We start from the raw sequence: 16171 nt of genomic DNA on the forward strand, positions 1-16171 counted from the left end.
GGGTGTGAATGGGGCCTAATGCCGCGTACACACGGTCGGACTTTTCGGCTACAAAAGTCCGACAGCCTGTCCGACAGACTTTCGACGGACTTTTGGCGGACTTGCGGCGGACTTTCTAACGAACGGACTTGCCTACATACGATCACACAAAAGTCCAACGGATTCGTACGTGATGACATACAAAAGGACTAAAATAAGGAAGTTGATAGCCAGTAGCCAATAGCTGCCCTAGCGTGGGTTTTTGTCCGTCGGACTAGCATACAGACGAGCGGATTTCTGCGTCCGGCGGAGTTACGACGTAAAGATTTGAAGCATGTTTAAAATCTAAAGTCCGTCAGATTTGCAGCTGGAAAAGTCCACTGAAAGTCCGGGGAAGCCCACACACGATTGGATTGTCCGCCGGCTTTGGTCCGTCGGCGTCCGTCGGACTTTTGTAGACGAAAAGTCCGACCGTGTGTACGCGGCATTAGCCTCAGCTCTAAAAATGCCCAACAAGACAAATCCCATTCAATTCAATGTTTCCTGTTCACATCTGAGCATTGTCCCCTAAAGCAAAATGCCAGTTGCTCAAAAAAGTACAGGAGCTTCTTTTTTGGCAGATTATAGGCGTTTTTAATTATTTTACATTGGTGACCTTTTAACCTTGAAAACGCCTGTACAAAAACTCTACAAAACCGCCCGAAAAACGCATGTAAAACAGCAACACCTAGGTGTGAACAGAGCCTTAACCTTTTTCTGCTTCCCTGCGAACAAAGTCTGCGCTGTGTCTCTAGCATGTAAGTCTCTGTGCCTGGGATTGACTTGAATCGGTTCATTCTACAGAACGGCCACTAGATGTCTCCTGTGGGCCCGTGTTGCCCGCACATAAATCCCTGTGCAGAAGAAGTGAGTCAGTACATGCGATGGAAGAAGAGCAAAGCACAGAAAGCTGTAAGAAGTTTTCTCTTCTCATTGAAAAGGGTGTATGACCCGGGGAAATAGAGCACAGCACATGTGATGATAACGGCTCCTCTCCTTTCTGAGGCTCATTTCCACACCATTTCATTTGTTGCCATTAATCAGCAGCTGGTGTCCTTGGGATGGTATGTGAGATGATGACTTTTCTGGGCAGGATACAGACATATGATGAGCAATACTGAAGGAGACCTTCAGAAGGAAAGTGGGAGCTGACTGGCAGGTACTAGGCAGGTGCTTCCCATCTCTCTGTACACTGCCTTGAGGACCATCAGCCTGCATTACTCAGGAGGAAATGGAAGTGTACATTTGAAATGTTCTCCTTGAGCTGGTCTTCAGAGCATCAGTAATATCTACTATAGGTGGACTACTTGGACCCTGCTCATTCCCTGGCAGGGAGCATGGAGAGGTCAGCTTTACCCATTTCTTGGTCACTCTGGGTCTCCTGCTCCCTGCTGCTGTCCCTGGCACAAGGGACACTGGTTGAAAGCAGCAGAAGAGCTAACATGGACAGTGGCTTCTTATACAGGCGCTTGAAGAACCACGAAAAGAGGGAGATGCAGAAGGAGATCCTCTCCATCCTTGGACTGCCCCATAGACCAAGACCGGTGCATGGACTTAGTCCTGCTCAGCTGCACCAGCCTGGGAGACTCAACTCTGCTCCCCTCTTCATGCTGGACCTGTATAATGCCATGTCTGGTCAGGAACAGGGAATGGACCTTAGAGACTGGACACACAGAACATACCCTCACAGCCATCACATGAAGGTCAAGAGTCTACTGAACAGTCCACTGGCCAGTGCCCAGGACAGCGCGTTTCTCAATGATGCTGACATGGTCATGAGCTTTGTCAACCTGGGTGAGTCTTTAATCCATGCCCACCCTTTTTCAATATAGGGGCGCTTTATTAAAAAACCTTTTTAGTTGTGGGTAGCGTAGGGAAAATGTAAATATAATATATTGCAGTTTACCAATCATTAGATGTGGTGGCTGCATTCGTTTTTTCTTCTTCTTTTTTTTTTTTTTTTTTACTTATTTTCCTCTGTTTTCATTTTAGATGAAGGAGCACATGGAGCAAATTTGGATAGCAGCATTGTCAGTCTGGGGGGAGTGTGTGTTAGATGGACTAGCAGATTTAGATACACCAACAAATTGAAGCTGAACTCCAGTTAAAGTGATTGTAAGGGTTTTTATTTTTTTTTCTTAAATTTCAAACATATCATACTTACCTCCACTGTGCAGCTCGTTTTGCACAGAGTGGCTCCAAACCTCCTCTTCTGGGGTCCCCGGTGGCTCTTGCGGCTTCTCCCCCCTTTAGATAACCCCCTAAAAGCGTTCTCCCAACGGGGTTACCCTGCGGCGCGCTCCCGAGTCCAGCATTTGCGTCCATAGACACGAATGCCGTACTCGGCCCCGCCCCCCAGCACCCGTGTCATTGGATTTGATTGACAGCAGTGGGAGCCAATGGATGCGCTGCCATCAATCTATCCAATCAGGCCGGAGCTGGTGTGCTCGTTCCCATCGTGCAAATTTCAGGGCTCAGGTAAAATATAAAGGGGGCTCGGGGGTGCTGCTGCATTAAAAAATGTTTTTCACCTTAATGCATAGAATGCATTAAGGTAAAAAACGGTGAGGGTTTACAACCCCTTTAATACTTTATAATCTCTTACATCAAACAGGTTTCTTTTTTTTTTTTTTCGTTTTGGGTTAAAGGTTTCACATAGATAAATGAAAACTGATCATTGTATGCACCCCTGTCAGTGTTAAATGGTTTGTCTCATCCCTGTAACTGCAAGAGAGCTTGTTCTGATGAAAAACAACAGACTTACTGGCCAGATCACAGATGAAAATAAAAGAAAAAAAAACAAAATAAAGGAAACTAATGCAGACATCACATCTTAGAATTGGTAAGCTGCAAAATATGCTTGCTTTTGGGTTTATTACTGAGTTAATATATAACTGAACCAAAAATGTATTTTAGTTTTGGATAGAGTAAGGAGGGATTAGGACACCTATCAGGGTTTTTTTTAGCCAAAAGGACCAATAGAGAGAGTGAAGTGTATATATAGCCTTTTTTTTTTTTTTTTTTTTTTTTTTTTTTTTTTTTAGAGTGTTGAAGGGCTAGGTCCTCTGGGGTCACAGAAAGCAATAAAAACTTGACAGAGGACCTAACCCTTCTACATTCTAAAAAAAAAAAAAAAAAGGCTATAAATACACTTTACAGGCACAAGCGTGTAATCATTGCTTTCATGTCAACTATGTCGCAATAGGCACAAGCTATTTTGCTCAGAAATACATAGAAACGATGCATATGGTAGAGATTTATTGCACTGCAAAGATACTTTTTCTTTTAAAACATGTGAAGCTAATCGAAAAAACATATGGGAAACACACAAGAAATAGTCATTTTAATTTTTTTTTTATTTTTATTCACAAGCTTTTGATTGCAGTTTTCATTCACTTCTTATTTTAACACTAAACATCATTCATTATAGTTCGGGAAAATGGTGTTGGAGGAATACATTAATATAAATTAAATAAAAACAGCACAGTGATACTGTGGGAAAATAGAAAGTTGCAATATCACATGACTTGAGATGACAATGCAACTTTTAGACTGATAATAATATAATAACCCTAAACACAGGATGACAAGGAAGTGCTGAATCAGGCTTCCCGACTGTCTTTTGTATAAAAATGATATTAATGTGATAGTATGCTGTCTGTGGAAGAAAGTAAAAAAAAAAAAAAAAAAAAAAAAAAAAAGCTACCTTATTTTCAGCATTCAGATACTTTTATTTATACTAGATGTTTGTAGCAACTTATGTTTTGCTTTCCTTTTTTTTCCAGTTATGTTTTGATGATCAAACAGACATGTGCTATGCTGGTTTTGCAGTTTTGCTTATACGAGCTACCACTATAATTACTATGCTTTGTGTTATACTGTAATGACATAGTATGATTTATTGCTCTAACATTGCAGTGGCTAGTGTCTGCTTTTTTTCCCCAGTAGTAGTAGTAGTAGTAGTAGTAGTAGTAGTAGTAGTAGTAGTAGTAGTAGTAGTAGTATTTGGTTGGATTCATGGATATTCTTAAAAAAAAAAAAAAAACCCTACATTAAATTATGCTTCTTATTTGTTCCCTTTCGGTCTGCTAAAATGAAAACAATATCCTTATTCTCTGAAAATAATTCATACACATTCACTACTTTTTTCAGCCCTGTAATGTATTTTTGATTAAATAGTTTTTTATTGTATTTTTTCTGCCTTATTCTCCTTATCCTCCATGAGCTTCTGAACCTTTCCTCTTCCTCCTCATTTGTATTTGTATGGAATGAGCAGTAGACAGTGCATACTTGAATAGAGTTTAGTGTCACTTTAAATACACCATTGAAAACATTTTGTTATATTATATTTATAACAAAATGTTATAAATATGTTATTATTTGTTTGATAAGTGCAAATTCCTGATTCCCTTAGTGAAGATGTTGGCGCCTCCGCCCGGGAGCCGAGGGACAGGTCGGCTTCGGGTGAGGACATTGTGGGTGCCCTGGACAGGTTAGTGTCCTTATTTTACAAGTCAGCAGCTGCAGTATTTGTTTTTTTTTTCAGGCAGAACTCCGCTTTAAAGTGCTCTACAGAATGAATGAGCTTTATAATAGAAAGGTGCCTGGTTAACTAGTTTAGCAAAAGACAACTGGGCAGGGCTGACACCATTCAGTCAACAAAAAAAAAAAAGCTGTGTGTTGTCGGCCACAACAGGATTAAAGAGCAGATCAAGAGAGAACAAAAAAAGTATTTGTCTTACTTACAGTATCTTTAAAGCGGTTGTGAACCGCTGGACGTTTTTCTTTTCTTCTTACCCTGCAAAGTAATGTCATAATGCACTAGTATGCATTGCAAACTAGCACAATATGTTAAATTTACCTTAAAGGGGTTGTAAACCCTCGTGTTTTTTCATCTTCCTATGCATTAAGGTGAAAAAACACCTGGCAGTGACCAGCCCCCCCATTTTACTTGCCTGAACCCTGGAATTTCTTTCGGCGGAGACGCGCTCTTCCTCTGCCCGAGGGTCCCAGCTCTTGACTGGATAGATTGATAGCAGCGCAGCCATTGGCTCCCACTGCTGTCAATCAAATCCAATGATGTGGGCGCTGGGGGGGCGGGGCCGAGTCCTACATTCGGCGATGAATGAACGCCGAATGATGGACTCAGGAGCACGCCCGCAAGGTAACCCTCCGTGAGAGCGCTTCTCCTAGGGGGTTATACGATGCGGGGAGGAGCCGCCGGGGACCCCAGAAGTCGAAAATCTGGGCCAATCTGTGCAAAACGAACTGCACAGTGAAGGTAAGTATGACATGTTTGTTATTTTAAAAAAAATGGAAGCTTTACATTTACTTTAAAGCAGAACTTCAGTCATTTTTTCATGTTTCCATCTATTAAATCTTCTGCCCTTGTTGTTTTAACTTTGGATAGTAAAACATTTTTTTTTCTGCCAGTAAATACCTTATATAGTCCACTTGCTGTTTCTTGTCAGGTAAAAAGCCTAGGCTTATGACATCATGCACAGCTCTCTCACTCTTGTGAGAATTTGCCAGGAAGGGAGGGGCGGATGAGTCATAAGAGGGCCAATGAGAGCTGCAGAGCTGGAGGTGTGCCTCTGTGTGTCTGTGTAAATCAGGAAGTGAACAGGCAGCAGCTTCAGCTGCCCACAGTTAAAACGGATGCAGCTAGACTTAGTGGAGGGAGATTTCTGCAGCATATTTGGCAAGTACAGTCACAATATATATATAAAATAATATGCAAAGTGGTTGGAGGGAAGCTTCAGAATGACAAAGATGTTTTATTACAAATTATGTGAGCAGACTCTTTAAAACAAACCTCTTCCAGCGCTGAGTTGTCAGAGCTGCCGGCGCTCCCATCTTCACTCATCTTGCTTCCGGGTTGATGTCACATCCGTGCATGCACAGGGGAGCCGCCAGTTATGGCACAGGGCTCTGAAGGAACAGCGCGAGTGCCCGTTCATTTAGAGCGCACGTGCCAGTGATGTCACTGGCTGCTTGTACAGTAAATATCTCCTAAATGGCGCACGTTTAGGAGATATTTACACTTCCTATAGGTAAGCCTTATTCTAGGCTTACCTATAGGTAAAAGCTAAGGGTGGAAGTTTTCTTCCACTTTAAAGGGATCCAAAATTGGGCAAATATGTGTATTGCAGAAATACACTATATTTTTGTATTTTTTATTTATTAGATGGTGTATTTCTCTAGTGTTTACCAGAATAAATAGCAAAAACAAATGTGCCTCCTATGAGTCTATGACGTTAATACTTTCAGGATCACTAAAGCAGGACAAGCATACAGCTATACATGTGATCTACCTACCTGTCCCAGGTCAGTGACTCGGAAAGTATTAAAGCTGAAGCATAAGAATCAGGTAAAATAAAATGTACAGAACTGAAAGAGGTTTGAAATGACAACATTATACTGATAACAGGATTTCTTTGCAGCAAGCCTGTGGACTCGCCTTTCTTTCTGAGGTGGTCCCAAGCAATCAATAGCGAGTACACAGTCAGGTGTAGTAGGCTTCTTCTCAGAGCCTCCTAAGATATTACAGTTGGGTTAGTGTACTATGCAAATATCAGCAACATGCAAAGGGAAGCCCTGCTGTCCAATAGGGGGGCAGAAAGGGCACGAGGAGAGGATCTCAGCTAGATCACCAAATCCGTTTTCAATATTCGCACAAAAACAAAAAATGACATTGGTTTGGGGTATCCCCAACACTCAACTGAGACCACTTTAAAAAGTAAGGTAAACCTATACATATGGTCAGGGCTTTTTTTCTCAAACAATAGGTGCTGGAACTCAACCACGACCCCCCAAAACCCCTCCCCCTACACACACCCTCCAAATGACATCAAATAGTGGGTGTGTTCAGTCAAATTTCACGAAAACAGTAGGAGGGTCTTAAAGGGGCCTTAAATACCAGGATTGCATTACATACAGAGTGCACAGCTGTCACTTGTAAACACAGAAACCAGACTTGTGTGTTTACAAGTGATTGTGGTGAGCAGGCACCAAAGGGTCTGACCCAGAGGTGGTGGAACTGAGTTCCACCAAGTTCCCCCTGAAAAAAAGCCCTGCAGTTGGTGTACAAAGCAAATTTGCCACAAGAACAATAATGCCGCGTACACACGATCGGACATTCCGACAACAAATGTTCTATAGGAGCTTGTTCTCAAAAATTCCAGCCGTGTGTAGGCTCCATCGGACATTTTTTGTCGGAATTTCCAACAACAAGAATTTAAGAGCTGGTTCTCAAATTTTCCAAGAACAAAATCCGTTGTCGGAAATTCCGATCCTGTGTAGACAATTCCAATGCACAAAATTCCACGCATGCTCGGAATCAAGCAGAAGAGCCGCACTGGCTATTGAACTTCATTTTTCTCGGCTCGTCGTACGTGTTGTACGTCACCGGTGTTCTTGACGTTCAGAATTTCTGACAAGATTTGTGCGATCGTGTGTATGCAAGACAAGTTTGAGCCAACATCCGTCAGAAAATAAATTCCAGGATTTCGTTGTCGGAATGTTCGATCAATGTGTACGCGGCATAAGAGTGTTGTATGTAGAGCATATTGAAACAAAGAAGAAATTCCTGTTTAATTCTATTTATCCCAAACTCCATCGTTATTGGAACGAGGTGGTATTTATGATTAATAGTGTTTTTGGGACCGGGTTTTCTCCAGACCCAGAGGGGTGCCTTTTGGGTATCCTGGATGAAGAAGAAATCCCGGGTAAATATAGGATTTCAATAATTAGGAGCCTATTTCAGGCTCGTAAGCTTATAGCACAGACGTGGACATCACCATTTCCACGTACAGTAGCAGAGTGGAAGATAAAAATAAGGGAAACCCTAGGTAAGGAAAAATAAATTTTTTTGCATAGAGGACACCCAGGGAATTTTGAAAAGATATGGAGAAGATGGCTTGATATTTTGGATATATAATTGGAGGATGGAATATGGAGGGGGGGAGAGAAAAGAGTACGGGCATAGGAGGGGTTGTTTTTTTTTTTTTTGTTTTTTTTTGTGTGTTTTTATTATGTGCCAGGGTTGTATATTCTTTGTTGTTTTAGTTATTGTCTGTATGAAAAAATAACAATAAAAAATGAAGTGATTAAAAAAAAAAAAAAAAATTGCCATTGTCATGTTCTAAGTAGTGGAATGTCATCAGTTTTTGCATGTTGTATTTTGGCTGCAACTTTGAGAATACGTCTAGGCTTGTATGCTGCAATATATATTCCAAATGGTCACGTCCAGAGTGAATCCTGTATTGCTCTGTGATATAAATCCAGACATGGACAGATTACTTTAATTATTACTTTAATTCATTTTAAATTTAATTAGTATTCTTTTGCATATATAAATACTCTTCTTTGTGACTAAATATATGGAAATCTATGTATATATCAAGTCATCGTTTGAACATTCATAATATTTAAAATATAGACTGTATACATAGTCTTAAGTTTGGTGATCAGACATGTCACACTTGTAAAATATAGTTTACATTTAAAGGCTGATTCACACCAGCAGCTGCACCAAACGCAAGACTGCTGGGATACTTTTTTTCCTTGCAAATGTATTGAAATTGCACAATTGGTGTAGGGCATACCGTGATTTCTCTCGCAGCCCACTTCTCTGAAAAAAAAAAAAAAAAAAAGACTGCATGTAGCACATTGATGTGAACTGATACCATAGGAAATGAGGCAAATTGTCTTGTCTCTGCGTTGGCCAGTGAAACTCAATGAAATGATTACAGCACTTCTGTGCTAAAAAAGATGCTTTGCCCACTACTACATGCATAGCTCCCAACTGTCCCAGATTTCGAGGGAATGTCCCTGATTTGGAACAATGTCCCTCTGTCCCTCTTTCTCCCTCCCTCCTCATTTGTCCCTCATTTTGGTCTGATCTATATAGTTATATATAAAATGCACTTTTTATCTTTCAAAAAGTGTTTCCCAGTGCTAAACCTTTCATTCAAATTCTAAATTGCTGCATTTGTACATTTTAACAGCCAATATAAAGGAATAGTTGTGGTAAAAAAATTCCTTGTGGATTTAATTAACCTTTTTTTTGGTTAAATCTCCTTTAAGTGGGTGTGGCGGGGGGGCGTGTCCTATGCCTACATACGTTTGATAGTAGGTGTCCCTCATTCCCATCTCAAAATGTTGGGTATGTACATGCAGCACTTTCCATTTATAGTGAACATGAACCCCAGCCCAGCCATTCATCCTTGTACTGTATGTCTTATAACAGTGCTGCATCAGATTGCCATGCAAACTCTCACAAAATTACTGCTGGGTGGCAAGTTGCAGGCCAGAAAATGCATGCAATCGCAGGCTGCAGCAGCCTAATCAGAGCCTGCATCCCAGCTGATGAAATGCTGTCCTTTTACACTGCCTCTCTCCATCAGAATCCATCATTGTCCCTTTAATATCCATGCCCCCTGCTAACCACATCTTACCTTTATCAAACCTGGTGGGAAGTGGGTGTTCATAGGACAACTTCAGCAACCTGCCATCACTGATAATTGCATTGCACATGAAAGGTGTAAAAATTCATATGACTGATTATTGTGGTTGAGATTTTTCAGATCTTCAGGTAGTTTAGGCAAGTAGAAGGGAGAGCCACACAGGGGGATCCGTTCAAGTAATTGTTCCCCCGATCACCCACTGTGTCCACTATCTGATTCCCCCCCTGCTTCCCAGGCTCCCCTGTGCCTTGTGGCAGTCAGCGAGTGGGAGAGGAGGGGAAGCTCTGCAAGACACACAGGGGGCCCAGGCAGCACGGGAAATCAGATCATGGACAGCCCCTTCCTTTTCTAAATGAACACAAAGAGTGATCGGTACCGATCACTCGCTGTGTCTATTCATAACATAAGCATAGTAAACTGGGTTTACTATGCTTCAGTTTGTGAATGAACAGGGTGCCTCTGTACAGAGCACTCCCTATTCATTGCAGTACAGCTGTGTCTTGCAGCAGTCAGTGAGTGGGAGAGGAAGGGAAGCTCTGCAGGACACACAGGGGACCCAAGTAGCACGGGAAATCAGAACGTGGACAGCCACTTCATTTTCTAAATGAACGCAAAGAGCGATTGGTAACAATCACTCACTGTGTCTATTCATAACAGAAGCATAGTAAACTGTTTATTATGCTTCAGTTTGTGAAGGAACAGGGAGCCTCTGTACAGAGCACTCCCTGTCCATTCATTGCAGTACAGCTGTGTCTTGCAGCAGTCAGTGAGTGGGAGAGGAGGGGAAGCTCTGCAGGACACACAGGGGACCCAAGCAGCACGGGAAATCAGAACGTGGACAGCCACTTCATTTTTTAAATGAATGCAAAGAGTGATTGGTAACAATCACTCACTGTGTCTATTCATAACAGAAGCATAGTAAACTGTGTTTACTATGCTTCAGTTTGTGAAGGAACAGGGAGCCTCTGTACAGAGCACTCCCTGTTCATTCATTGCAGTACAGCTGAGGCTGTGGAGAAAGATTGAGGATGTCCCAATTTTCTTTCTCTGTGTCAAAAGTGAGACATCGGGGGTCTGTTTAGACCCCTGGTATTTCACCAAAGCCCCCCTCCTCCTCCAATGGAGTTGTAAAAAAAAATGTAAATAAATGTAAATAAAATGTAAAAAAATGATTTAGAAAAATGAGGGGCTCATTTACACTGGTTCTCTGGCACATACAGTGTGAATGTGCAGTTTGTTTGTGCGATTGGAGCCACCTGTTACTCCATGGGTCCCAAAGCACTATTCCAAGCACACACCTTCCTGTAGAGATGGCTGTATGTGTAAGTGGGTGCTGAAGCGACCACCAGCTGGAACCGTGAATAGTCAGAGAGAGAGAGTGATGACACCAGCACACCAAGATCTCCAAAATACGTCCAAAGCTTTGATCAGCGATCACTTCGTTACAGCAGATATCATCGGGCATGTGACGTCTGATGGGGGGGTCCTGGGTGGCTCCGAAACATTGCAATCTGATGTAACGATGTGATCGCTGATCAAAGCTTTGGACCCATTTTGGAGATCCTGGTCTGCTGGTGACATCACTCTCTTCTCTGTTACTCAGGGGACGCAGCGGCTGTATGAACACACCCACAGGTCCTAATGTGACAGGTGTGCAGGTGTGGGTGAGTGACTCCAAATACACACTGTCAAATTAGGACCTGCTGCGTCTCCATGGAGTAAGATAGGCTGTCTGCACACAGCTCCATTAAAAAAAAAAACAGTGACAGTAAGTTGTGTAAGTTGTGGCATCATGTAGCTTAGCGCACCCAAAATTGCACCACGGTTGACGATGCATGGAGGTGCCATTGGGAATTCTTAATGGTACCATCACGTGTCTGCTAAAGTGCAGCACATTTCTCTGTGGGTCAGGAATGTGCTCTATTTTGCCGCATTCCTCCCCACACACAGGGATGTGAACCTAGCCTTATGGCCAGCATCATTCAGCTGGTTCTTTCTGAGCCAAGGTTGTCCTGGACCCGCCACAGCCAATGATTGGACAGTAAAATGAGAAGCAGTGCAGTAATTAACTTGTCTCTCTCTGTTACTCTGCTTTCTCTTCCTATCAGCGTGCGTCTTGTCAGCACATTAAAGCTGAAGTTTGGGTATAAATATTTTTACATAGTTACATTGGTCCTGCTTGGATCAATGTAAGTATGCATATGCCATACCTGGCTGATCCCCCTGGAAGATAGAAATTCCAGTAGTAGGCATGGCTACTAGAGTGATTGCTGTTTGCTTTTGGGGCTAACACAGAGTGGTTGCCCTGCTGCTTAGTGAACACAGGTGGTCACTCCCTCAGCACAGGTGTCTTTCAGAGAACACGTTGTATTTTCCCAAAGAATGCAAAGGGTTCTCTGATTGGATGAGGTGGAGATTGTTACTGCCCCTCCTCTCCACATTCTTATTTCTATGAAATTACATAAATGAGACATTTTTGTTGTATGTACATAAAATATTACATTTTCATTTTTATGTGCTTGTGCTTCAATGCTATTACAAATTTTGATAATGCGGCAGTGTATGATAGTATTTCTTCACATAGCATTTATGTATATCATATCAAATTTGCTTCCTGACATATTTGCTCTAGAATTTGACAAATGCATTTAAATGTACATATGGCCAAGATTTGAATAGCACAGAGAATGGTTAACCAGTTGCCATCCACCCACAGTACATTTACTATGGGCGTGCGGCAGCTCCAGGCTAGATGACCTACTGGTACTTTGCTCAGCATATGAGCGGTGGACACAGCGGGCCATGGTGCTCGGTACCTGGCCACTGTGAGCGGCCAGGGTATCATGTGATCGCTATCACCATTCATAGCGATTACATGATTACTTGTAAGCAAACCTGTCATAAATGGCTTGATTACAATTGTGATGCTGTGATTGGCTCACAGCTATCACATGGTACCTGAGCCAATCACAGTACTCTGTACCATGTGATTGGCTATAGCCAATCACAGGGTCACAATAGTAAGCAAACTGTAGTGAATGAAAATCATTCATGACAGTTAAAACTATTACTTATAAATGTGATCATCACTATTATAAGCAACAACAGTGTAAAAAAAAAAATCCCTGATCACCCCCACAGAGTAATACAGTGTCACTATGGTGACACTGAACTACTCTGATGACAATAAAAATAAAAATGTGAAAAAAAGAAAAAAAATTAGTTTGTCACCATTCAGTATCCCAGATCACCACCACACCAGTCATATGATGACACTGTACTGCACATTATGTACAATATACTGTACAGTATGTTTAAAAAAAAGTGAAAAAAAAATTCTTAATTTTCCAAAAACTTATGATAAAAAAAAGTACAACTTCAAAAAAACTCACCATGCCTCTTACTAAATATCTTTGACTGGCTCCTTTCTAAAAAAAAAAAAAAAAAAAAAAAAAAAAAAGGGGGGTCATTTGGGGGGTATTTGTACAGTCCTAGCATTTTAGGGCCTCAAGAAATGAGATAGGCCATCAGTACATCAAGGTTGATTCATTTTCAAATATATACACTATAGTTTGTAGATTCTATACCTTTCGCACAGACTTAAAAATATACACTGATTTGGGTATTTTTACCAAAGAAATAGAAATAGTAGCAGAATAGATTTGGCCTAAATTTCTGAAGAAAGATTATTTGTTTGCAAAATGTTAGAACAGAAACTAAGAAAAACATGGTTTTTCTTCAACATTTTCTGTATTTTTCTGCTTATCTTTTTTTATATATATCTATTTTATTGCAAAAAAAAAAAAAAAAGTGGTGATTAAATTCCACCAAAAGGAAGCTCTATTTGTGTGAAAATGATATAAATTCCATTTGGGTACAGTGTTGCGTGGTTGAGTAATTGCAAGTTAAAGTAGCATAGTGCTGAATAGCAAAAAATACTCTGACCATGAAGGGGGTAAAACCTTCTGGAGGTCAAGTATTTAAAAAACCTAACATTAGCGGCGCTAAACAATCACACAAACTGATTGGAATAATAGTGTCTGAATATGGATATATCGTGAGTAACAGATTGTCCATCAGAAAAGTTCATAAGGGGTTAAGTCCAGCTGAATACTGTCACCACACCGCGTGTGCAACAATCCCCTAAGGTAATGAACTTACCAGACAACCCAGGGAATTACGCTTGTGTTTTAAACACTCTCTGTCAGAAGGCACTGCGTCTCTCCATTAAGTATTGCTCACAGCAAGCAAAAGAAAAATGTGCACATAGCGTAATCCAGTAAAATTTATTGATAATAAAATTATCCCCCTTACAAATGTGCACTTACGATGTTCAAATTCAAAAAAGGCTTGTAACAGGCATATAAAAACTTCCAAATATCTCATCACTATCGTTTGTCCACCTCGCCCCGTTCAACTGACTTCTCGTTGAGCGTTGCTCCCGGGCTGGGTAGCCAGATAGCATGACGGCGTAGGATGCTGTGTGGTCACGCACTGACACGTTTCGTCATCGCTTCGTCAGAGGGCATTCCCCTCTTAGACAGTTGTCACTGGAACTGTGGTCCCCCTTGGAAGATTTCCCTTCTTGTTCAGGTAACAACTCTGACAAATGTTGGATTCCCCATCACTTTCTTTCTCATTGACTCTGGTCACAGGGACAAATAGATGGGTGCAACAACAGGAACACAGATGGCAATAAAAACCCGATGAGGTTCTAAACATTTCCTTTTCTATTCAAAAGTAAAAGAAAAGTGTTGTCTATACATATACTTAGATTGAATTATACAGTACCTTTGGTGTATGTAAAACATATTGCATTTACATTAAGCAAATTAGCTTAAAGTGGACGTTCAGTCTATTTCTATCTAATCTTAAACTGTTCCCACTCCCATTCTAAGTCCTATACTAACTACCCTGTAGAAGACTGATGTGCATACTTACCTATTCCCTGGATGCTCCAGTCTGGTCTAGTGATCTCATGAGTGGCTGGCTTCAGGGGAGAGATCACCGACAACGGCTGCAATGCCTGGGTGATTACGTCACCCATAGGTTTAGTATGGGGTATCTGTTGTTGGCTGTCCCTCCTCTCCTCTGAAGCCGGTGCTGGGAACCGATCATGTGACCTGACCAATGTCCACACATCTTTCCTCTACAGCAGCTTTTCTCAACCTTTTCAACACTGAGGAACCCTTGATATAACTTTCTACTCTACAGGCTATTTAGCATAGGACCTAGACTGTGGTCTGTCATTTAGTGATCCATGCTCTAGAAGATGGAAATCACTGTAGTAGGCACTGCTACTCCAGTGATCTCCACTAGCTTTTAGGTTCTGTGCCAAACAGCTCTTTGCTTATTCTAAATGCAGGAGGTCAACGACTTGTTGGGAGTGCCATCATGAGAACGCTTTGCATTTTCTCAATGAATGCAAAGCTTTCTCTGATTGGACGAGATGGAGAGTATGATATCACTGCCCTGCCTCTCCAACTGCACCTACTCCACTGGAGTAGCAGTGTCTACTACAGTGATTTCCAGCTTCTAGAGCAGTCATTTTCAACCTTTTAATATGTAAAAACCCTTGAAATTGCTTTCATGTCTCAGGAAACCTCTTCTAATAAATATTATATCTACAGCTCACAGTAAATTAGTGTGATAGTCACTGGGAACACTGCTCCTTGCATTTGTTGTCATTGTAAAAATTCCCCCTTTTACAGACAGTTAAAAATATTATTGTTAGTGATTATTCATCTGAGAGTCAGAACCTGATTATTGCTCAAGGAACCCCTAACAACCTCTTGAAACCCTGATTGAAAAAGGCTTTTTTTGCGGGTTCCCACAGGTATGATATATGCATAGTTACAATGGTCCAAAGCTGAACTAATGTAACTATGTAAAAATTGCCACACTTGGAATGAATCTTTAACGAATGAATGGTAAAGGTTTAGCTCCAAGTATTCTGCTTTCACCAATAGCTAACATGGTATAAATCTCTGCTGCTACACATGTACACTGAAGTACTTACAAAGGGCCGCACAAGAATTTGTGGTGTATGGTAAATATTTCATTTTTGTACAAAGTGCCCCTGTGCCACCACCAAACATCAATTAAAACATTACATAGTAATTGACAAGGCTAATGGTTTCATCCAAAGCAGTGGTGTATACCTGCACTTAAAGTGGTTCCTTAAAGCGGTTCTAAAGGCCAAGCATTTTTTATCTTAATGCATTTCCTGCATTAAGTAAAAAAAATGTCCCAGTAGTAGTATCGCCCCCTCACCCCCCTAAATACTTATGAAAGGGGAGCTCCAGCCTCTCCAACACTTACACTTCTTCAGTTGCTTCCTGGTTTCTGGCCTAGGCCAAAATGATGTCATAGGACAGGAGTCTTCAGGGACTTTTTTTTCTTTCATTTGGAGAAGGGGAGGAGAGGTTTTCTGAGCTAAGCATAACCTTCTGCCTGCATGCCTGAACGAAGGACAAATGGATTTCAGGAAGTAAATCCTACATGAATCATCTGCCCTTAGGGCTCGTTCACACCAGAATGTGATCTGGTTGCAGTGTGTTTCCAAAAGTAGTGCATGCGGTGCAGGTGTAATGTGATCATAGGCGTGCGCAAAGGGTTTGCCAGGTGTGCCTGGGCACACCCTAATTACTGCGTGCCGTGCTGAGTCCCCCTACTGCCCCCTGGGT

The 16171-nt window shown here is 41.5% G+C and overlaps 1 protein-coding gene across 2 annotated transcripts in view; it reads left to right on the forward strand.

Moving 5' to 3' along the window:
- The first annotated feature begins 858 nt into the window (after positions 1 to 858).
- The window catches only part of BMP6 (bone morphogenetic protein 6), a 230309-nt gene continuing 214996 nt past the window's right edge, over positions 859 to 16171 (forward strand). For both annotated transcript variants that reach the window (XM_073631025.1, XM_073631026.1), the window contains exon 1: positions 859 to 1812. In XM_073631025.1, the coding sequence (XP_073487126.1) occupies positions 1356 to 1812 (457 nt within the window). In that variant the 5' untranslated portion in view covers positions 859 to 1355. The remainder of the gene's footprint in view (positions 1813 to 16171) is intronic.

Source organism: Aquarana catesbeiana, linkage group LG05 (assembly GCF_042186555.1).
Source record: "Aquarana catesbeiana isolate 2022-GZ linkage group LG05, ASM4218655v1, whole genome shotgun sequence".
Lineage (NCBI taxonomy): Eukaryota > Metazoa > Chordata > Amphibia > Anura > Ranidae > Aquarana > Aquarana catesbeiana.